Source organism: Poecile atricapillus, chromosome Z (assembly GCF_030490865.1).
Source record: "Poecile atricapillus isolate bPoeAtr1 chromosome Z, bPoeAtr1.hap1, whole genome shotgun sequence".
Lineage (NCBI taxonomy): Eukaryota > Metazoa > Chordata > Aves > Passeriformes > Paridae > Poecile > Poecile atricapillus.
The window spans coordinates 106,344-129,102 of NC_081289.1; the positions used below are offsets into that span (position 1 = coordinate 106,344).

The following is a 22,759-nucleotide window of genomic DNA, read 5'->3' on the forward strand; positions in this document are numbered from 1 at the left end:
ATTAAATAGAGGAATAAAACCTCAAAAGGAACTCCTGCTCTGACTGAACAGCTTTGTGGTTTGACATGATGAAAGACGGGGCCTTTTAGCTGGTGTTTCCTGTCGCAAACATTTCAACGTTTTGTTTCTTCTCCAGTGGCCCTGCCCTGCCTTGATTTTTGATGTGTCTTCAATAGAGCCTGAGAAGGAGGTCAGCCAATGAAGTTGTGCTCTGTCATCCCTGGCACACTCGTGCCAATTCAGCACCACCACTGAGGCTGGGCCAGGGTCTGGTTTTGTGCCAGGAGGAAGGCAACATCAGGGGTAGGGAGGAGTGGGTGCAAGTTACTGCATGGAGCTCTAAGGGGAACCCTCCTGATCCTCTCAGCTCCCCTTACAGGACAGGTGTGAGGATCTGGGAATGGCAGACAAAGCACACGAGGAGGTGCAAGGAGCCTGTGCAGGTGGCCTCACCGAGGGCAGCTCAACCCACCTCTCATGATGAGAGCTGCAGTGAGGCCAGTGCAGAGGAGAAACGAGAGAAAGGTGCAGTCACAGGTGAGTTGTGCCTGAGCACAATGAAAGGACCCCTGTGCTGGACTCTTCAGGAGTGCTCACTGCCTCCCAGGACCCTGAGAGAGGCATGTCACAGACCACTGGTGTAAGTTCAGTGCAGCCTTTGGACTGTGCCTACTCTGGTTCTTTCTTGTGGGTACTGCTGCTGTTGCAACAAGAAGTCCAAGCTTGATCAAAGGAGTTTTCAGCGCCCTGGGCAGAATGGGAAAAGGTTCAGGAGCACAGTTAGTGTTCTCCTCAATTCTCCAAGTAATGGGGAGAGATACTGAAAGTAAAAGACATTCTCAAGACCTGGCTCCAGGATTTGTGCCTCCACCAGAACCTTGTTTTTAATACCCATGTAAGAGTCTTCTTTAAAACACAAGGTGTGCTGGGAGCTGATGGAATCCAGTGTGCTGGTGGGGAAGCTCTGGGTCTGCTCTGTGTTGGTGTCTCAGAGGCAGCCTGCAGGGGAACTGCAGCACTAGGGCCAGTTCAACTCATGACTTGAGCAGAGCTGGGGGCTGGGATGCAGGAAGTGAAAAGGGCTGAAGTTAAAACAGGAACTCGGAGCAGACACTGGCCCAAAGCTGTTGCTGGAAGCAGGTGCCTGAGCAAAAAGCAGCGAGTTTGCCAGCAGGAACTGGTGAGCCTTTAAAGGTAAGAAAACTTGAGGGGCTTTTGGGAGTGGAAAGTGAGAAATGACTACAAAAAAGAGTAGTGTTTAGTGGGCAGAGAACTCCTTCCTGACCAAACATGTTTAGGTGGACAGTGCTTGGCATTGGCTTCTCAGGCTGTTGTCCTTTCATCACTGTGGTTCTTATGTTTGAGGGTCTAAAGAACCACATTTCCAAATCTACCAACACAACTGTGCTGTGTGTTAGCCCTGTATTTGTGCTGCAGTGGATGTTTTCCACAGGAAAATGGGACAAAAAAAGGGCTGAGATGCTACCCTGGCTGATATTTCTCTTATAGACAGTGTCCAGAGCCTCAAGATGCGATCACAGCCTGTGCTTTGTCACGGTTCCCATTATGCATGGTGGGTAGCTTTGGAGAATGGGTGGTCAGGAACCATTTACAGCAGCGTTTAAAACCTTAAACCATCTTATTTGAGCTCACATCAGCTGTCCTGATGACGAGCAGTCCTGTGATAGCTGGTTATTACTGCTGGTTTATGCTTTACAAAAATGAGCAACAAACTTAAAATCTTTGGCATGAGAGATGCCAATAAAGGAGGGAGGGAAAAAGGAGAAAGGTGGTGTTAGATGGGGCTGTGCTGTCTACATGAGCCTTTCTGCTTCCCCTGCTTCTAATTCCAATTAGCTGCATTCAGTTTGGCACTGGATTGCTGCCAGTGGGGAATGTCAGACCAGCTATGGTCCTGAGGCACCTGGAGAAGGCCTAAAACCAGGTCTTTGCTGTATATCGGCCTTAGCCCTTGACCTTCTCTCTTAGCTGACTAGCTTGGCCTCTGTTTAACAAAAGAAATAATAATCTCTGCTGTGCTCATTTGGTTGCTGTTCTCACCACTCCCTGGTCTTACAGTGCTGGTTCTCCAGAAAGAACAACCTGAAACTCAGCTGGAAAGGACAGCTTAAAACTGAGCAGTGCACTGCACTAAACCATAAGGTTATTCACTTAAGCACTTATTCCCACTTTTGATGTGGAACAGTTCATTACTTAGCATAAACAGAGAACTACTTTATTACTCAGCATAAACATTTTGCTTTCAAAGACAGCAACTGCCCCAGGTGCTCGGGGCTGTCTGAGGCTTCCATAGAGCCATGGGAGTGAGGGGCAGCACAGGGTAAAAGCTGCTGTTAACTGAAGATCCAGCACACAAGAGGTCTCTTTCTTCCTGTTGATTGGTCACAGTTTGGTGTGATGGAGAACAGGGCTCAGCTCAGTCTTTCCTGCACATTCTCTTCCATCTTTCTCTATGCTGCACAAAAAATCTGCTTTGGGTGACACAGAGAACTTGCGGTTCCTCAACACTGCAGGCAGTAAAAGGGGCAGGATAGGAAGGGATGGGGCTCTGGGTGATTGCTCTGGGGTGTAGGGGCAACCAACTTATCTTTTCTCTCTCTCTCTCATTTTGTAAAAACTCAGTTTTTTGGGGGGGAAGGGGAAAGGGAGCTTTTTCATCACAGTTTTTTCATGGTCACCTTGAAAATGAAACACAGGGGGTTTAGATTTCGCATTACTTTTAATTTCCTCTTCCTGGGCCTGTCACTTCCTCCAGGCCTGCGGAAGCGGTTCCACCACAGTCTCAGCCAGTTTAGCCCTACAGTGCTTTTAGCCCCATTTCCCATTTTCTCCACGTGACACACATGAACACCACGCAGCACCAGCCCTGTCACACCACTGTCCAGCCTTGCTCTAACCCTTCTCTAGGCTATTGGGCAGGGATTAAAAGGTTTTAAAGCAGACAAGAGGCTTGAGGAGTCCACCTGAGTTCCAGCAGCAGTGTCACGGTGCTGGAGCACGCCATGGTATTGTGTGTGACCGTGCTAATAGGGGGAGTAATGCAGGCAAAGCCTCCCACAGCACAGAAAATTAATATGTGTTGGAAAAGCAGAATCTGGTAATTGGATGCAGCGTTCATTTACATTATCATAAGGTGTGTGTTCCTGCTGCAGTCAGGGTGCATGAAGGCTGCGGTTTACACCTACACTCTCTGTGTGTGTTTTGCTGGAAGAAGTGCTAGGGCTCAGGAGCAGCTATTTTGGAGTGCCCTGTGCTTTTTGAGGGACAGATGTGTGAGGACAGGCGGCCTGTAAGGGCCCCTCACAGCCCAAGTTCTGCTGTGACTGAGCCGTGTGTGGCCACCCCGGGTGCGACACCGTGTCCTTGTTGTGCAGATGTGGAAAGCAGCTGTGGGACACGACGTGTCAGTGAAAGTGGAGGCTCAGGGAGACGACTGGGACACAGACCCTGATTTCGTGGTGAGTGTCTGGTGTAGCAACTTTTGTACTGGTGGTGTGAAGAGCTCCTGGCCCTGGGCACTTGCTCAGGGCTCGGTACAGCTGCAGCACCACTGGCAGGGCAGGATCAACCAAGTGCCATCAGCTCCTCACAGGTACTGGCAGGTCACCTGTCTGAGCACCTGATGCATCCAGGTTTAGTCTCCAGAACTTCCTACATCATTGCACACCTCATGTCTGACCACAAGTAATGAAGGAGTACAGAATATGCAGGGTTTCTTAAACCTGCTCCCTGGTAACTTCCCTTGTCTTCTCCACAACGTGTGTTACCAGACACAGCAAACACATTTTCTCTGTCCCACATGGTTTGTAACTGTACAGAATCCAGGATTTCCCTTGTTCATCTTTTTTCCAGATGAAAAATCCTACTCTGTTAACAGTCAACTTGTGCAGGTTGACTGATCAAGGTTGTCACAGATGAAGCTCTGTGCCTCTTACACTCTTGTTTTCTACCTAGTTTGAGTGAACTGGTGAGAGAGCAGACGGGTTTGGCCTGGGGAACCCCCTGCATTCATACAGGGTCATGATCATCATTTTCCATTTGGTTCTGTTACTTTCCTAACAAACCTCTCCAGTTGGACATGAGTCCTTTGTTTTCGAGGTTCAGTCTTGCCTAAGTATTTCCACTAAGAAATTCTAGTTCAGGGCAAAAATCAAATTCCTTTATCACAGTTTCAAGTTATTAATGTTTCAGGAAAAATCTACACTGTCCAATTTTTTTTGCTTACTTAATTTCTTCTATTTGTGAAAGCATTCAAACTGAGCATGAACAGAAAAAGACTTTGTAGTGATTTTTTCATTCTATTTCATATATACATATTTGCAGCTTTCTTGTATATTAGAAAATATTTTATTGATGCTTCATTTTACCGAATATATGTTCAGACCTTCCAAAAAGCAACTAGACAAGGCTGTGACAGCCAGGCCTGAGGTCACTGCGGTTTCTGGAGTATTTTCCTGAGCAGTGAACTCCGCACATTTCGGGTGTCACCTCGGCTCTGCGGAGCGGGTCGGAGCCCCCGGCCCGGCCCTGCCCGGCGGGGATGGGGTCGGACGGAGCGCACCGAGCCCGTGCGGGCCGGGGCTGAGCCGCGCTTGGTCCCGCAGAACGACATCAGCGAGCGGGAGCAGCGCTGGGGAGCCAAATCCATCCAGGGCTCCGGCCGCGCCGAGCACATCGAGTGAGTGCGGGACCGGGAGCGGGACCGGGGGCGTGGGGGAGCGGGACCGGGACCGGGGGGCGTGGGGGAGCGGGACCGGGGGGCGTGGGGGAGCGGGACCGGGGACAGAACGAGCCCAGCCGTGGTGGGGACCGGCCCTGCTGGGGAGAGCGGGGCGGCTCCGCGGGCACAGCCGGGCCGGCTTGCGGCGGGCCGGGAGCGCTCCCCGGAGCCCCGCTCTGCGGCTCCCTGCACGGGGAACCTGCAGGAACCTGTGCGAACACCTGCACATGGAACTTGTGTGAACACCTGCACAGGGAACCCGCAGGAACCTGTGCGAACACCTGCACAGGGAACCTGCAGGAACCTGTGTGAACACCTGCACGGGGAACCCGCAGGAACCTGTGTGAACACCTGCACAGGGAACCCGCAGGAAACTGTGTGAACACCTGCACAGGGCGCTGCCCCGGTGCAAAGGCTGCCCGCTCCTTCCCTGCCTCGGGACAGCCCGCTCGGCTCTCGGAAAAAGGAAGGTGTGGGCTCCCGAGGAGGTCGGGGTGTAGCCCTGAACAGGGCTGCAGGAGAGGGGCTGGATGTCCCCCTGAGCCCAGACCCCGGGGTGCCCTCTCACAGCTCTGCGTGTGTGGCTGGCACCCAGGGGAGCCCTGCGCAGGCAGCTGGTCCTTCGTGTGTGTCCTGCTGGGTTTTGGATGGTGCAGGGGCAAGGGATGCTCCAGAGAGCTGCATGGCTCTGCAAAATCCCACACTCACCTGCCCTGTTTCTGTGGCCAGCATCCATCAGCTGAGGAACAAGGTATCAGAGGAACATGAGGTCATCAAGAAGAAGGAGCTGGAAACCGGCCCCAAGGCATCCTATGGCTACGGGGGCAAATTTGGAACAGAGCGAGACCGGATGGATAAGGTAACAGCTGTGAAAGGCTTCCTTGAGCCTCAGTGGAAAAGTGCTTTTCTCATAAAGGGAAGAGGCATCCCTGTTTTCTGGCCTGACCCTGAAGGGAGAGAATGGAGAGTTTGCATGGCTGCACAGATTCACACATGTTCAGCTAACCCATAATCTGTCTCCAGGGTCTGTTTGATTTCATTTTTGTAACTTGTCTTTAGAACTTATTTGCAATGCTCCCTTTAGCTGTGAAGGATGTTCTGTGGCTGCTCAAGCCTGCTGCATAACAGTTAAATCTGGTGCTTCCCTACTTGGAGAACTAATCTATAGTAATTCCCTCCTCTCCTCATATTTCTGCATTACAGACCTCATATCTCCCCAAAATATGGCCCTATACATCAGATCTGGTCTATGTTTTGTGGTAATCATTACCACACTTCTTCCTGCACCTTTCAGCTTTTAATGCTTCTTTCTCAGAAGTGAGATTATTAGATTGCAGTAGAGTTCCATAGGTGTGGTCACTGTGGGATTGAACAATGCCAGGATGGCAGGGTGAGAAAGACTGTCCTCAAAAATTCCCTTCTCTCCCTGCCAGAGCCGTTGTAGTCAGGAACTGCACACGGTCCTCAGGGGAAGGGGCAGAAGCTGAACACTTGCAGCATCCTCGTGGAACTGGACAAAGGCCAGTTGCTCAACAAAAGCACCCTCACTGTGGTCCAGCAGAGTGTGAGCACAGCTCTTCCATTTTGGCATAGGGTGTCTGTGGTTCCTGGCCACAGCACCTCCAGCAGGGAGAGCAGGATCCTGGCCTGGCCTGTGGCCAGGTTTGCTGGCCCTGGCTGTCAGATCAGAACAGGGAATGGGTGCCAGACCTCTTCCTGCAGTTCTCGGCTGTCTGTGTGTGCCTATCTGCACTTTTCTCTTGTCTCCCTTGTGATTATCCACCGGGCAACTCCACCAGCACTCGGGAGCAGCTGGCTTTTGGCATCCTACACTTTGCTTAATGAGCTGGCAGTGGGCATTGTTTGTGAGATGACAGCCCTTGAGAGCAGAGCTGCTGCTGGCAAAGGCCACGTGGAGAGCACGGGTCAGCTTGGACCTGTTACCCTGTGGCTGCGAGCGTGTCAGCAGCATGTGGAAGCAGCTGTGGTGTCTCTGCCTGTCCCCCATGGATGCTCATGTCACTGTCTCTTCTCTCAGTGTGCAGTAGGACACGAATACATTGCTGATGTCAAGAAGCACTCCTCCCAGACAGATGCAGCCCAGGGCTTTGGTGGCAAGTTTGGAGTCCAGCGGGACCGAGCCGACAAGGTGTGTTGGACAGTACTGAAATACGTACCTGTGGCCTGTGCTGCCCCTGGAGCACTGCTGCATGCCACTCTGTGGCTGTTTTCACAGCTTGGAGCATGCAGGGTGTGCCCTGTGCCGTGGTGATGCTGAAGCACAGCTCACCTGTACAGTGACACAGTGGAGGGAGCTGCTGTGCATTGCTGTGCTGGGCCTGATCCAGGCACAACACTGTTTGTTTGTCCAGGGGCTGTGGTGTTTGCCCCTGCATGCTGCAGCACAGGACAGGGAGCCAGTAATAGCCTGGCCCCAGGGGAAGGGAGGCTGAGATCCATCTTGGCCTTCAGGATGATTGACAGTCCTCCCCTTCTTGTTCCAGTCTGCACTGGGCTTTGAATACAAGGGCGAGGTGGAGAAACACTCGTCCCAGAAAGGCAAGTCCATGGGCATATGTGGCCCCTTGAGCCTTTGCCCAGCTTCTCCTCTGCTGCCAGCATCCCATGACAGTCTCCTGTCCCTTGTTTCAGATTCCCGTTTCCAGTCCATCACCCTTGTGGCCCCATTCACTGCTGTCCTGTCACTGTACATCCTGCTTGTCTCTGTGCTTTGCTTTGGTGGAAACCCTGTCCTGGCTGAGCAGAGGAGACACCCCACCCTGAGATGGATGGCTGGTTCTCCCTCTCCTCTCAAAGCCCTTCGTAGAACCGCTCCAGAGGAAGCCTGAGCACTGTCGCACTTGAGAAGTGGTTGCTGGAAAATCAGCCCTGTAAGGAAAGGCACAGCAATGGATATGAAAGCAAAACCCTACAAAGCATCCAATTTTCATCACATATTTCTCTAGATCACAGCCTCCGTGGATTGGTAAAGATGAAGTTGTCAAAGAAGCCTCAACTTAGTCCCATGAAATGCAGACCTGTGAGAACAGCATTAGGGAAAGGGAGAGGTGACTCCGGTTTACTCCTGAAGGGCAGAGTTTAGAGACTGAGCAGGCAGGTGTCTGAAAAGAGGAGTCTGTACAGCCAGGAATCAGGATGGAGGCTGAAATATCTCAGGAATCAGCCACTAATAACCAGGCTGTCCTTAGAAAACAGCTGAACATGGTTGAAGTCATCAATGGATCACTGGTTTCAGTTTGGAAAAAGCAGAGGCAGAAGGTGCTGTGCTCTCACACAATGGCCAGTGTGCCAGGGAGAAGAGTGGGAGCAAGTCTGCAGAAAGGGGGGTTCAGCCTCGGTGGCAATCCCCAGGCTCAGGTGCACCTTTGTGGAAGCTGAGATTCCACTACAGCAAATGTCAGCCCTTCTGCCATTCCCGAGGCTCAGTGTCTTACTCACAGCCCTTTTCTGAGGCTGGCAGAACACAGGCTGAAATCCTGGCTCTGGAGGTGGGTGAGGGACTGATGCACTGGCTGTCAGTGCCCAAGTCCTGCTTTGCTTTGCCTTCGTGGGTGACAGAGCTCCCAGTGTCCTTGGCATGTCAGTTTTCTTCCTTTCTTCCTGGCCTGCTGTGTCTCCTGGTGCCCTGACCCGCATTTGCCTTGTGACCCCATTCCTCTGGGCTCTCATCTGTGGTGCTCCCTGCCATCCACTCTGTCCCCTCCAACCCTTCACTTTCTATGGTGAATAAATCCATAATTTCCTAATCTCTGCTGCTGTCCCTTTTCCCTGGTGGCACTTTTCAGTGCTGCTCCCTATCTTGTCCTCACCAGCCCCATGCTGGGGGCAGCATTTGACTCCATATACCTCTTCAGATTACTCCAAGGGCTTTGGTGGCCGTTACGGAGTGGAAAGGGATAAGGTGGACAAAGCAGCTCTGGGATTTGACTACAAGAGCCAGGCAGAGAAGCACGAGTCTCAGAAAGGTGAGCCATGGCAACTGGGTGAGGTGGGGGAATCTGAGGGGGCTGGGGGAGGCAGCTGAGGTGGGAGCAGACAGTGGGGACTGTGCCTGCTGGGACGAAGGGGCTCTGTGCAGGACATTTGCAATCTGCTGCAAGAATGGTAGAAGAGCTACAGGGAGCGGTTGGGAACGGGCCAGGTGAGGAAAGCCATTGCATAGTGCATGACTGCTGAAAAGAGTTCAGGCTAAAGGAAGAGAAGCAGAAGAGTTCTGTGGACACAGGGATCTCTTGGACAGCATGTCAAAGGAAGGGTGAAGGGGAAGCCCAGGCAGGTGCTAATAGCAGGTGACATCTCTCAGGGATGAGGGAGGGCTGTTGCTGCAGCACCAGTGGGGAAATCTGGCCTTGATCTATGCCTTCCTCTAAGTCCCGGGCATGGAAAACCTGTGAGAACAGCCTGAACTCACACTGCTGCCACTCATCTCCTTCTCTCCCTTGTGTATTCTCTTCCATGCCCCAATCTGGATCCCCGTGGCTGAAGACTATTCCGTGGGCTTTGGTGGGAAGTTTGGGGTCCAGAGGGACCGTCAAGACAAGAACGCCCTCGGCTGGGACCATCAGGAAGAAGTGCAACCCCACGCATCCCAGAGAGGTTGGGAAATGTTGCCAGAGGTGGTAGCAGTTTCCTTGGAGCACACACAGACACAGACACAAGTCTGGAGCTTGTGGTTCATAGTAAGAGATCCAGCACGTGGCAGAGCAGCTGAGACAAGAGTGAACCCCAAAGCACAGGGGCAGAGTAGGTGGGACCTTGGGTTAGTGGGGGACACAGAATGTGAGTCCCTCAATTCGGACTCCCACACTCTGCAGTGCTTTCTCTGTGAGGGATGTTCCTGACCAGAAGCTCATTGTGAGGGTGAGCACAGAGGAATGAGGCAGAGCAGATCCCAGGACTGCCTTGTGTGCAGCGTTTGACCTCACTGAGCAGGGCCACGCTCCACTCAGCTGGGGTGACCGCCCTCTCCCTGGTGCCTTGGGCTCGGGTTTGGCATCTACAGCTCTGCACCCTCCACCCTCAGCTGAAAGGAGGGAGGGATTGGTCCTAAAAGCTACTGTCCAGAGCTCTTAGCTTTATCTGTATCTCATCACATATGGAACTAACTAGAGATGGCACGTGCAAAGTCATTTCATTGGTCACAGCATACTGAAGTCAGAGGTGCATGAAAAATACAAAATACTACAAAATAGCATTTTTCCATACAGACTATGCCAAGGGGTTTGGAGGCCGTTATGGTGTCCAGAAGGATAGAGTGGATAAGGTAAGACTGCTGCAGCCAGCAATTGCTTGCTCCTAACCACTGCTTTTTGCCCAGCTGAAAGAGAAGAGGTTCCCCCAGTGGAGGTGCACAGCTCCCAGTGAGATCCCCGTGCACAGCTGTGGCAAGAAGAAACTGGCTGAGAGTGAAATACCAGAGGGTGCAGAGGGATGCAGCCTGGGGAGACTAATGCAGGGAATTCCTCGTGGCACTCTCTGTCGCTCCTCACTTCTCTGCTGTTTGTGACCCTCTGCAGGTTTTTCACTCCTATCAAGGAGTGAGTGCCTCACGGTCTGTTCAGGTGCTAAATCTTCCTGCACACCTTGATAAACTCCAGCAGGGATGGGATTGGCATAGATCAATCTGCTGTGCATGAGAAGAGCTCACCAAGTTGCTGGTTCAGGTTTTCTGTTTGGGCTGACCCCAGACAAAGCCTCCTCTGCAGCCCCATCCCAGAGTGAGGCTCAATTCTGTGCTTGGCAGACTGCCCTGAAGGCTTGGTCCCCACAGGGGGTCCTGCCAGTGGCTGGTGATCTGCGTGGATGTGGATAGCCTAAAAGATGCAAATCTTGGGGCATTTGGAAGAGGCAGTGCCCTCCCTGAAAGCTCCTTCCCCTGCTGGGGGCACGGTGCTGTGCCTGGTACAGCACCAACATTGCTGTCCTTGGGAGCCTGAGGAGGCAGGGGAGGATACAAACACAGCCAAACACCCTGCATGGTCCTGTCTGTGCTGTCTGTCTACACTGGGCCAGCAACAGAGAGGGAATATTGTCCTGCCCTCAGGAGAGATCTGTGCTATCTGTGAATTTAACAGCAGCAAATGGAGGGGCACTGACAAAAGGCAAATCTTGTATGTGGTCAGAAACAATATGCAAAAGCAGATGAGGACTTGGTAAAAGGGCTGTGGGTCCTTTGGGAAGACGGATGCAGAAAGGAGATAAGCAGTTCTTGTTGGACTCAAAGTGAACATGAATATGTGCATTTTGAGAGTACTGAAGCATAAACAGACATGTTAAAAATAAGGATTTTTTTGGCAGGTAACTAAGTTTCAGATTGCCTGGTCCTCAGGAGTGGAGAAATGCTGAATTCGCGGCACCAGAGCAGAGTATAACAAACCCTCAGGCAGCCTGATCTCCCCTGTGGTAGAGTTCTGGACACTGAGTATCAGACTGAGGCTCACACAAAATACAAATGCTGTCATGTACACAGCAGGTCCAGGCCTCTGCTGTGACCTGTGGACAGCTGGTTCTGAGCCTGCAGGCTGGTTTGCCTGCTCAGCTGTGTTTTCTGTGGGAAGAGCAGAGCTGCTGTCGGGGCTCCCTGGCTGCAGTGGGTCACCAGCCTATTGTGACACCTGCAGGCAGCACCTGGTGTGAAGTGTCAGGCTGAAAAGTGGCTCCTACCCGCTTGTTTCTTTTTGCATGAGGTAGTTTTCTCATGAGAGCAGATAAATCCTTAAGCCTTCTCTATCTCACTTTGGTTTTCCTGCCCCCTCCCCACCGATGCTATTCCCAGTTCAGCCTCTTTCCATAGCTCCTGAAGCCAGGGATGCCAGCAGTGTTGACACACAGGTGCTGGTTTCCAGCCTGTGCCAGTGCACACACAGCAGGAGAGGCAGCTCTGCACCCAGCAGGGAAGTGTTTTCAGGCCTCATGCCATGGGAGTGCAGGGATGGACACATTCCCTGGGCCTGGGGAAGAGGCAGAGGCCAGGGATCCTGCCAGGCGTTCTGCAGCTCCTTGCCATGGTACAGGGAGTGCCCCCAGCCCTGCTGTCCTGTGCCACTGCTCAGCCTCCCCCGCTGGGCTCCACAGCTCCTTTCCAGCTCTCAGTGCCACCTCTTGGGCAGGGACACCTGTGTCCTTGGCTGGGGGACAGCAGGCACATCCCTAGGACAGGGAGGTGTTACAAGTGGGGACTGCAGCCAGCAGGGTCCCCTGGGCCAGAGCAGGTGTACAGGTGAGGACAAACACACCTGGGAACAAAGCTTGCCATCACCAGTAGCCAAAGCCAGCACTGGCAGGCATTGCCCAACAAGTTGAGCAATTCTTTCACTTCCTCTTGCAGAGTGCTGCTGGCTTTGATGAGATGGCAGCTCCCACCTCCTCCTATGAGAAAACAAGACCCCTGGAGGCAGGTGAGACCCGAGTGCCAGCCCTGGGCTTAGGAAGCCGTGGGCCTCACAGTCCCTCCATGGCAGGATGCTGGCAGGTGTGTGCTGGGCTGGGCTGGGCTGGGCTGGACATTTAACCTGGGCTGGAGGGCAGGAGAAGGTGGCTGAACTACAAGTTTCTCTGGAAGAGGCAGAGGTCTGGGTTTCTCCTGGATGTTTGGGGTGGTGGAAAGAAGATGTAGGGCTGAGTCAATCAGCTCTCTCCTCACAGGAGCTTCCAGTGGCACCAGCAGCCTGCGGTCACGGTTTGAACACATGGCCAAGTCAGCAGAGGAAGAGAGCAGAAGGCAGGCCCGGCAGCAGGTGAGCCAGGGCTGTCTTGCTGTGTCCTCCAAGACTCATGATGACACAGACTTCCTCAGAGCTTTTCAGATCCATATCCTTCTATGTAGTCTCTTGAGGGTAACCTCCTGCCTAAATTGCTTCCCTGCATCTGCCAAGAATGGCCACCAAGCCTCACAGTTGTCACTGGACTTTCCTTTCCAGCACACCAAACACTCATATAAGGGCATACCTGCACCCAACCATGGTGCCTGTACTCTGACCCCAGCTTCTTTTGCCTCTGGTGCTTGGCACACAATGTGGTTACTGCTCCCCAGCACTGCTATCCCAGCAGTCTGTATGTGGGATGCATCCCAGCAAACTGGAGATGGCAGCCAGGCCCTGTGCTTACCTGCCTCACCGTTTGGTACTGTTCCTGCACTCAGAGGACAGAGGGGTGTCCCAGTGAAGCTGTCCCCCCACCACAATGGTCCTCTTTGGGACTGCTCCACTGTTGTCACCAGCCTGTGAGTGCCCAGGCCCAGAGCAGGTTTGTAGGTGAAGGAAAATGTTCTGAATTGCTCTGTTGGGAATGTGAACAGCCGTTGTTCAAAGGGACTGAGTGGTCTGATGGCTTTTCTTTAGCAGGAAATCCCTCCAAGAGAGAAGGAGCACACTGGGGCAGCCCCTCCAGCCGTGCCAGCCAGGAGCACTGCTGGGGACCAGCCCGTGCCACCAGGAGAACAGGTGCCAAGGCAGCCTGGGAGAGCTGGGGAGGGGATTGCACCTGAGAGGGGCTGTGCTTTATGTGCCAGAAGATGTGGAGCACAGCCACAGGGTGGGAGAAGCTTTGGAAGGGTAAGGGGAGCACTGGGATGGGGATGGGACATGGCTGCACAGCACCTGACCCCATGGGACGAGCTCTGGGTGTGGGTCAGTGTGGTGGGCTACAGTGGGCTGTAGTGAAGTATGAACAGAGTTCAAACACGTGAATCCTGAGGGTCTCCAGAGCAATCCCAGCTGCTGGCTCAGGAAGGCTGGAATAGCTCAGCTGTTTCCCTGGTGTGCAGGGAATGATGCTCCATTTGTGCCCTGGCAACAGGAAAGGGGCTGCCTTGTGTCACGTCCTAGGAGTCAGGGAAGAACTGCCTGCAGTGAGTGCTGTGCAGGTGACTTTCCTGTCACTTTCCCACCTCATAGCAGGAGGCCAAAAGGGAGGATGAAGAAGTACCACCCTCTTTGCCACCAAGGCCAGCAGATCTGGATGCAGACCAGTGCAAGGTCCCCAGCCAGGGTCAGCCCACCTACAGTATAAGTCTGGATGTTGATGGAGGCTATGAGGAGCTGCCAGAATCCTCTGACTACTGTGACATTACCAGTGGAGGTGCTGACTATGAGGAGCTGCCAGCCCCGCTGGGAAAGCTGGATGCTGCCTATGACTTTGGAGGAGATGGAGGTGAAGACTATGAGGTGATCCTTCCTCAGGAGCCCAGACAGAGCCAGCCCCACCTGGGTGAGTACTGATGGAAAAGTCCATGTCTTGGGGAGCTTGTACCTGTCCACTGACCTCACTGGATGTGTGGGACAAAGCCCAGAGGAATTTTTATCCTGAAGTCCACTGTGGTCAGGATAGCAGCTTCTGATGATCAAGACTTGGTTGTGTCCCACTCCCCTGCCCAGCTCTAAAGGGCAGATGAGCTGCATGGGATGCTGGACCGGACAGCAGGAATCTGCTGGGTCGGGGTCTGGGCAGGAGGCTGCCACAGGCCCAGGAGAAGCTGGATGTGGACCGATGCTCTTGCTGCAGTTTCCTGACAAGTGGCTACCAGTGCTGCAATGGGGCCTGGGGGTGCCTCTGGTTCTGCCCATTCTTCACATGGCTGGTGTTCCTGAGACCTGGTCTGGTGGAGTCTCCTGGTGTGAGGAGTGCAGGCAGCCTTTGTCCGAGCACAGCAGCAAACTGCATGGGCCACTGTCAGTGCTTCCATCACAGCTTTGCTGGATGGTACTGGAGATGTCAGGTGAAGAGGTTGGAGTTATTCCCAGCCTTTTTCTTGGGAGAGGAGGGTGAAAGATCAGGACCCAACTGTCTCCTTGAAGAAAGTGAGGGAAGTCACACCTTGCTTTGGGCTGTGGTGCGCCTCTCCTTGCTGACAGGGTTTGGATGTGCTTCCCCAGAGCTGGAGGGTGGCACTGACCAGCACTGTGTGTCTGCTTCAGCCTGTCTCATCTGTCTCTCTGGTGTTCTGCAGGGAGCATGGACAGTGCTTACGAGGGGCAGAGCCCCGGGCTCTGTGCAGTGGCTCTCTACGATTACCAAGGAGGTGGGTCTGCCCTCGGGGCTCGGGGGAAGGCGCTGTGCCCTGGCAGGGCTGTGCAAGGGGGGCACGGGGGTTCACCACATCAGCACTGGGGAAAAGACTGGGACTTGGTGGTTTAAATTTCTGCCACTGGGAAGTAGAATGAGACCTGACTTGGGAACTGTCATCGTGTAGGAATGATATTCTCCAATTTAGTACTCCCAGTAAAAAAAAACTGCATCACTTCTCCTTTCCAATTGGAGGCACAAAAAGGCAAAGATCACAGGCTGAGATAACAACAATGTACTGGAAACAGCAATAAGAAAGGAAACAGTAACAGCAACAATGTTAATAACCAAAGGTATAAGAAAATAAATTATTCACACAGAAAAACACCCAGCAATAGGCAATATTTTCTCAACCAGAAGAAACCCGTCTTCCTTGGAATGGAGTGTCCCTTTCCCCCACCCCTGGCAATGGCATGAGGTGGTATAGAATAACCTCCATATCTTGATCGTGGCCCCTCCCAGCTGCTGCAAAAAATTAGCCTTGTCCTGGCCCAAAGCAGGATAGGAACAGAGAAACTTCATCTTCCATCTGTGAGGTCTTGTTCCTTCTCTGCTTTATCTGTGCTGTTGGGTGGGGTTTGGGTGAGGTAAACTCTTGGGGGTTATCAGAGCACTTGTTCTGTCTTCTGCCTGGGGGAAGGTGGGAGGAAGAATGCAAACCAGCTCTCTCTGGGGTTCTCTTTGCAGAGAGTGACTGTCTTTTCTTGACAATTTTTGCAGATGGAGATGATGAGATTTCTTTTGATCCTGATGACACAATCACACACATTGAGATGGTGGATGAAGGCTGGTGGCAGGGACAGTGCCATGGCAGAGTCGGCCTCTTCCCAGCAAATTATGTGAAGCTTCTGCAATGAAGTGCAAGCTGCTTCCTTACAAACTTTTGCCTCTATTGTGATTTGACACTGGCCAAATGCCAGGCACCCACAAAAGTCACTCACTCACCCTCCCCTGCCACAGCTGGGCAGAGGAGGGAAAAATTTAATGAAGGCTTTGTGAACTAAGGGCCAGGAGAAAACACTCCAAGGCCAAAACAGGCTTGACTTAGAGGTACAAAATGAATTTATTCCTAACAGAGTCAGAGGAGGATAATGAGAAATAAAATAAGCCATTTTTTCCCCCTAACCCCTCTCCCCTTCCCACCAACAGTGCAGGGAGACAGGGCATGGGGGGTTTTGGTCAGTTTATCACTAAAATTTTCTTCCACTGCTGTGGGAGAGGAGTCCTTCCTCTGTGAGACCATGGGGTCCCTCCCATGGGAGACAGTTCTCCATGAACTTCTCTGATGCTGCTCTCATGAGCAGCAGTCCTTCCAAAACTGCCGTGGCACAGGTCTCTCTTCCACAGGGTGCAGTCCTCCAAGGACAAGCGGCTCCAGCCTGGAAGCAGGGTCCTCTCTCTCCACTGGCTCTTCCACAAGCATCCACCTGCTCCAGCGTGGGCACCTCTGCCATGGGCTGTGGGTGGATCTGCATCCCTGTGGATCCCCAGGGGCTGTGGGTGGATCTCTGCATTCCCCATGGATCCCCATGGGCTGTGGGTGGATCTCTGCATCCCTGTGGATCCCCACAGGCTGTGGGTGGATCTCTGCATCCCCCTGGATCCCCACAGGCTGTGGGTGGATCTCTGCATCCCTGTGGATCCCCACAGGCTGTGGGTGGATCTCTGCATCCCTGTGGATCCCCAGGGGCTGTGGGTGGATCTCTGCATCCCTGTGGATCCCCAGGGGCTGTGGGTGGATCTCTGCATCCCTGTGGATCCCCAGGGGCTGTGGGTGGATCTCTGCATCCCTGTGGATCCCCAGGGGCTGTGGGTGGATCTGGATCCCCTGTGGATCCCCATGGGCTGCAGGGGCACAGCTGCTTCACCATGGTCATCACCATGGCCTGCAGACAAATCTCAGCTTGGGCACCTGGAGCACCTCCTGCCCCTCCTTCCCCACTGGCCTTGGTGTCTCCGTGTTGTTTCCCTCACGTTTTCACCTCCTCCTCTTCTCTAGCTGGAATTAAAATTGCTCCTCACTTTGTTTTGACTTCGGTGTGTAATCTGATATCAGAGGTGTTACCATCACCTCTAACTGGCCCAGCCTTGGCCAGCAGCACGTTCCATCTTCAGAGCCATCAGGGATTGGTTCTGCTGGACATGGTGGAAGCTTCCAGCAGCTTCTCACAGGTGCCACCTCTGGGGCCCACCTTGCTACCATATCCAGGCTGTGCAAAAGCAACACATTCCATCTCTTGCCTCTGTGAATAATGCATTTAAGAAGAAAATCAAAACAAAGTGGGCACAGTTTTGGTTTTTTCCTAGTCAGGGAAGAGGTGGAGGTGAGAACATGTGAGGGAAACAACACAGAGACGCCAAGGTCAGTGGAGAAGGAGGGGCGGGAAGTGCTCAGCGCCGGAGCCAAGATTCCTCTGCAGGCCATGGTGAAGACCATGGTGTGAAGTGTTTTCTCAGTCCTTATCTCAACTCATGAACCCTTCATTTAATTTTTTTTCCCTCCTCTGCCCAGCTGTGGCAGGGGAGGGTTGGTGAGTGACTTCTGTGGGTGCTTGGCATTTGGCCAGTGTCAAATCATGGCAGCCTCTCTCTGCTTCAGCCTTTCCCATGTTATCAGCTTCATTTGGCTCAGCTTGGTGTATCTACACAGCAAGGAACAAACTGCCAATGCCAGGGGGAATGTTTTGTCTTATGCCCAAGAAGATTTTGATTCCCCTCCACTTCCAGGTGGGAAAGGTGGGGTGGTTTAAGAGCATATGAGTGCAATATAAGGTCTCTTCTATCTGCCCCACCTGTCAGCCAGCAGGTCTGCAGGATTGTGTCCTGTTCCCAGTGGGGCAATTCCCAGAGCAGAAATACCAAATCTAGTCCAGGCAAAGCAGAAGGGGCATGAGCCCTGGGACTTTGGGCAGTTGCTGTGGCCCTGGATCTCATCCTAGTCAGGGGGCAGGGAAAAGAGCACTTGGAAAGCCAAGTTGTGTTTATTCCAAGGAAGGGTTTCCATTTTTAGGAAACATTTTTATGTTTGCAACATGGACCAGAAAAACATGAACATGGTCTGTGTGCCCCTTTTGGGCACAGGTGTGTCTGTCCCTTGGGGCTGTGCCCTCCCTCACAGCTTCTGCTCTGGCCTGGCTCAAATTGTGTCCCGATGGTTCTGTGACAGCTCCTATCCCCTGTGCCTGCTGGAGACTCCTGAAAAAGCCCCCTGACTTTTCATCACAGATGTGGGGAAAAGGCTGGGCAAGTGGGAGGAAAGACAGGAGGAAACATTTTATTGCTAATGTTTAAAACAGTTTTCAGAAATGCAAAGTAAAGCACTCCCTCAAACCACTACCTCTTAGTAATTAGAATTATTCCTCTGTGGGATGCAGGTACCATCACAGCAGGAATAAACTGCTCAGGGATATCTACTCAGGGATAGCTGAGTAGAACAGCACCTGAGGGGCTGTGGGAACACATGAGGGGCTGTGGAAGCACCTGAGGGGCTGTGGGAGCACCTGGGGGGCTGTGGGAACACTTGGGGGGCTGTGGGAACACCTGAGGGGCTGTGGGAACACTTGGGGGGCTGTGGGAACACTTGGGGGGCTGTGGGAGCACCTGAGGGGCTGTGGGAACACCTGAGGGGCTGTGGGAACACTTGAGGGGCTGTGGGAACACTTGGGGGGCTGTGGGAACACCTGAGGGGCTGTGGGAGCACCTGAGGGGCTGTGGGAACACTTGGGGGGCTGTGGGAGCACCTGAGGGGCTGTGGGAACACTTGAGGGGCTGTGGGAACACTTGGGGGGCTGTGGGAACACTTGGGGGGCTGTGGGAAGACTTGGGGGGCTGTGGGAACACCTGAGGGGCTGTGGGAGCACCTGAGGGGCTGTGGGAACACTTGGGGGGCTGTGGGAACACTTGGGGGGCTGTGGGAACACCTGAGGGGCTGTGGGAACACATGAGGGGTTGTGGGAGCACCTGAGGGGCTGTGGGAACACCTGAGGGGCTGTGGGAACACCTGAGGGGCTGTGGGAACACTTGGGGGGCTGTGGGAACACACCCCAGTCACTGCCACTGCCAGCAATGTGTGCAGGGGGTCCCACTGTGACACTAAAGCTTTAGAGCTCAGTGTGGTTCGCAGGTGAGTTCTGGACCCCCACCAGTTGACCAAGCCTGTACTATCCGGGCAGGAGTGTGGCATTCCTGCTCAGTGTTTGATCCCAGAAAACCCAAAGGTTGTGTCTGTCACAGGAAGGGTGCATTGGCGTCCAGGTTAAAAATTATCAATTTTAATGTAATTTTCCAGAGGTTTCTTGTTTGGATTTCTGGTTGGTTGGCTTTGGGGTTTTCGTTTGCAGTGCTTTGGATTTTTTGTTTCTCTGAGGTAACTTCCCCAGTCTTTTTCCTTGTGTAGTTTCTGCTGTGTTCCCTGCTGCCCCTTTCCAGGGGCTCTTCAGAAAGGGGTTCATTGGTCAGACTCTGAAGTGCCCAGTGACACTGGACTGAGGGTGTTTCTAGGACATTTTAGAATCCAGAACAGCATATAGCACAGAGGGCTGAGGGGCTCACAACCCGTCTGGATAGGAGCAAGAGCCCAACCCAATGGATGGGTTACAGAAACATTTCTTTCCCTGAAGAGTAAAATCAGCATGTGTTGTGCATTCAGAAATGGCAAACTGCTCCCAACAAGGCTGTGTGCCTCCTAAGTCCCAGTTCCAACTCTCCAGTGGGTTTTTTTTGGAGCAGATTAAATATTGTTGGCTATCTCTTGGTAACTGAGCTACAGATGAGCATGTTTGGGTCCAGCTGACATCGGTTGTGTGACTGCAGGTGTGCCCTGCCTGTGCCATCTCCCTTGCCCCAGTGAGCCCCTGCTCCTGGCTCTGGCACAGTGCTGGACACTGCTGTGCCCCCTGTACGCAGCTGTAGATTTGGCCACTGCCCCCACACCCACAGAACCATTTGAGGCTGCACCCAGCTGCAGACCCCCAGCTGGAAGAGGGGACTGAGGCAGCCCCACATCCCCAGCCAGTCCTCAGCCCCCATCACCCAGGGCCACACCACATGCAACAGCTGCAGAGGGAAATTTTACTGGCCATAAACAAAGCATTTCTGGTGAGTTCAGTGCCACTAGCTCTCAGCTCTGTGCTGAGACCTCTGTGTCTGACTGCAGCACTGAGGCCATGGGTGGCCTGTGCAAGCCACTGTGCTCATGTACAAAGTGCTGCAGAGCCTCCCTGGCAGCCTGGGGAAACCCAGCAGACACCAGATGTGAAGCCAAGGCACGTGGGAACGCTGGATGGTGGGACAGCCCCTCTTGCCCAGGCCAGGTTTTGCAGTCCAAGGCACTGTCCTTGTTCTGCACAGGGCAGAGACTCAAGACTTTGGGCAGCCCTGAGGCACAGCTCGTGGCCATGCCCAGGGCCAGCACATCTGGCACCACATGAATCAGCTTTTTGCAGGGTTCCCTGGCCGTAGAGCAGCTGCTGCAGGTCCTGTGCTGAGCTCAGCACGTGGTGTCTGAAAAATAAAGACAGAATCCTGGACCTGTAGCCTTGTTCCTGACTTTATTTTGCCATTCTGCTATCAGTGATGCACTGAGGGTGACGAGTGACAGCAGTGTGCCACGTGCTTAGGCTGGGAGCCCCAGGCTCCCTGTGCTGTCACAGATGTCCCACAGATGGACACTGCAGTGCCAGCGCCGTGTGGGCAGCCTGTGGCAGCCCTGGCACCGGTCAGGCATCGTTGCCTGCGGAGCCTGGTGTGCCAGCCACCCGCACAACCTTCCGCAGGGCCCCCCACACCTCCTGGTTGCGAAGGCTGTAGATGAGGGGGTTGAGCATGGGGGTGACGATGCAGTACAGCACGGAGACCAGAACGTCAGCTGCTGGGGAGTAACCCGAGCTGGGCCGGTTGTAGTTCAGGTTGGCTGTCATGAAGTACAGGGTGACCACGAGCAGGTGTGCAGAGCAGGTGGAGAAGGCCTTGCGCCGGCTGGTGGCCAGCGGCATCCCGAGGATGGTGGCCAGGATGCAAAGGTAGGAGATTACAACAAACAGGAAGGGACTGAGTCCCACGAAGATGCTGGACACGTGGAGGGCCAGCTCATTGGGGCGGGTGTTGCTGCAGGTGGCCCCCAGCAGCGGCGGCACGTCGCAGAAGATGTGCTGGAGCTGGGCAGCCCCGCAGAACGAGAGCCGGCTCGCCAGGAGGGTGTGCACGGCCGAGTCCAGCAGCCCCCAGAGCCAGCAGGCAGCAGCAGCTGCTGCACAGGTGCTGTGGCTCAGGGCCTGGGCGTAGTGCAGGGGCTGGCACACGGCAGCGTAGCGGTCGTAGGCCATGACAGCGAGCAGCGCGCACTCGGCCCCCGCGCACCACATCAGGAGGAACATCTGCACCAGGCACCCAACGTAGGAGATGGTTGCCTGTGGGCGCAGAGTGTTTGCCAGGATCTTGGGCACCGTCACTGATGAGTAGCAAAGGTCTAAGCAGGACAGGTGACTAAGGAAAAAGTACATGGGGCTGTGGAGATGGCGATCGAGGGACACGAGGGAAAGTATTGCAGAGTTCCCCAGCAGCGTGGCCAGGTAAATGGTCAGGAAAAGAGCAAAGAAGAAAGGCCGGCTGTGGGGAAAGCCCAAGAGCACAAATTCCATCACCTGTGTCTGGTTCATACCTGCCATGGGGCAAGCTGGATCAGTCTTTGGGCAGAAATGAGCCCTGAGGAGGTGGGGGGGACTGTGAGGCAGGGGACTAAAGCACAGCCTCCCATGAGGCAAGGACGTCACTAGTGGAATGGCTCTGGTCCCGTCTCTGTAGTTGTTGAAAATTTCCCAAGTTCAGATTTCACAGACACTTGAATTTTGGAGTCCAAAGAGCTGTCATCCAGTGTTGGGTACCTGACTGCAGAAGAAGCACACGGAAAAACCCAAGAGCAGGGGGCATTCACCCACACCTCTTGGAGTTCTTTGCCTACCCAGCCCCTAGTCCTGATGACTATTCCAAGCATGTGTCTCTCCCCCTCCTGAATGTATTTATGGTGAGTAGATGTTTCCCTGTCCCTGGACAGGTTGCAGCATTCCCTAGATGCCACATCCACTAAGCTTGCTCTTCTCCAGCCCTGGGCTGGGAATATGCCATCACCCTGCGCCGGTTAAAAACTCTTTATTTCTTTATCCTGTTTTCTGCTCTGTAATAACCAGCTCTCACAAAGCAAGCATTCCACTTACAAAAGTAAGGTTCCAGCAAAGAACAACTCATCACACGGGGTTTGTTTGAGCCACAGGAAAATTTAAGCCATCAGGGATCTCCTGGCCTGAAACTCCCAACCTTTTTTCCATCATCCTATTTCAATTTTCACCCTGACACAATAGTTTAGCTCACTTTCACATGGAGCTGTGATCATCATGCCCAAGAGATGGAGGAGGCACAAGGAAGCATTTACAGTTCAGAACTTCAGCCAAGAGCTGATGGAGATGGTGTGTGCTGGGTGCTTATGGCCAGGGCTGCTGCTGCCCACCCTGCCCATGCCATGGACTCCATGGGTGGGGCCAAGGTGCTTCAGTGGGCAAAGACCAAAAAAAGAAAAAAGAAAGAAAAAAGAAAGAAAAAAGAAAGAAAAAAGAAAGCATCCCCCTTCCTCCTTATAAAAGTACTTTTAGCAACAGAAGTCAATTGTCATGTCTGTTCAGGAGATGAAACAATCTAATTTAGTTTCAAGGTTCCCTTGCTTTAGACCCATTAGTCTGGTTTTAATTTCCCTGACCAAAGCCTGGATCTATGCATCAGTCATGCATTTATAACATGAAGTGCTGGAGAATTCACTGGTGGGAGTTTGTTTCTTGTAGCTGCTTACCACAGGAAATTGTCAAAGCACTGTTAAAATTGTGCATGTTTTCTGTTGGAATTGCTCCATTGTCACTTCTGTCTCATTCATAATTTTCAGGTCCTGCA

General features: G+C 53.2%; 2 protein-coding genes across 2 annotated transcripts; one reads left to right on the forward strand and one right to left on the reverse strand.

Moving 5' to 3' along the window:
* Positions 1-1,076: 1,076 nt before the first annotated feature.
* On the forward strand, positions 1,077-18,149 carry LOC131573312 (hematopoietic lineage cell-specific protein-like). Its single transcript, XM_058827133.1, has 16 exons — positions 1,077-1,194; positions 3,396-3,479; positions 4,626-4,699; positions 5,471-5,600; positions 6,780-6,890; positions 7,246-7,300; positions 8,617-8,727; positions 9,248-9,358; positions 9,970-10,025; positions 12,090-12,159; positions 12,407-12,498; positions 13,102-13,203; positions 13,660-13,969; positions 14,709-14,780; positions 15,545-16,403; positions 16,676-18,149. Exons 2-15 carry the CDS (start codon positions 3,396-3,398, stop codon positions 15,679-15,681), a joined length of 1,515 nt encoding a protein of 504 aa, XP_058683116.1. The 5' UTR covers positions 1,077-1,194; the 3' UTR covers positions 15,682-16,403; positions 16,676-18,149.
* A 2,217-nt stretch (positions 18,150-20,366) lies between these two features.
* Positions 20,367-22,406, reverse strand: LOC131573311 (olfactory receptor 5V1-like). Its single transcript, XM_058827131.1, has one exon. It carries the CDS (start codon positions 21,487-21,489, stop codon positions 20,542-20,544), a length of 948 nt encoding a protein of 315 aa, XP_058683114.1. The 5' UTR covers positions 21,490-22,406; the 3' UTR covers positions 20,367-20,541.
* Positions 22,407-22,759: the final 353 nt, after the last annotated feature.

Bases quoted from the DNA above. Each gene is read 5' to 3' on its own strand.
- LOC131573311 (XM_058827131.1), bottom strand. From the start codon at position 21,489: ATGGCAGGTATGAACCAGACACAGGTGATGGAATTTGTGCTCTTGGGC.
- LOC131573312 (XM_058827133.1), top strand. From the start codon at position 3,396: ATGTGGAAAGCAGCTGTGGGACACGACGTGTCAGTGAAAGTGGAGGCT. The intron at 6,891-7,245 runs GTGTGTTGGACA...TTCTTGTTCCAG, and splicing joins AGCGGGACCGAGCCGACAAG to TCTGCACTGGGCTTTGAATA. The intron at 7,301-8,616 runs GCAAGTCCATGG...ATACCTCTTCAG, and splicing joins GAAACACTCGTCCCAGAAAG to ATTACTCCAAGGGCTTTGGT.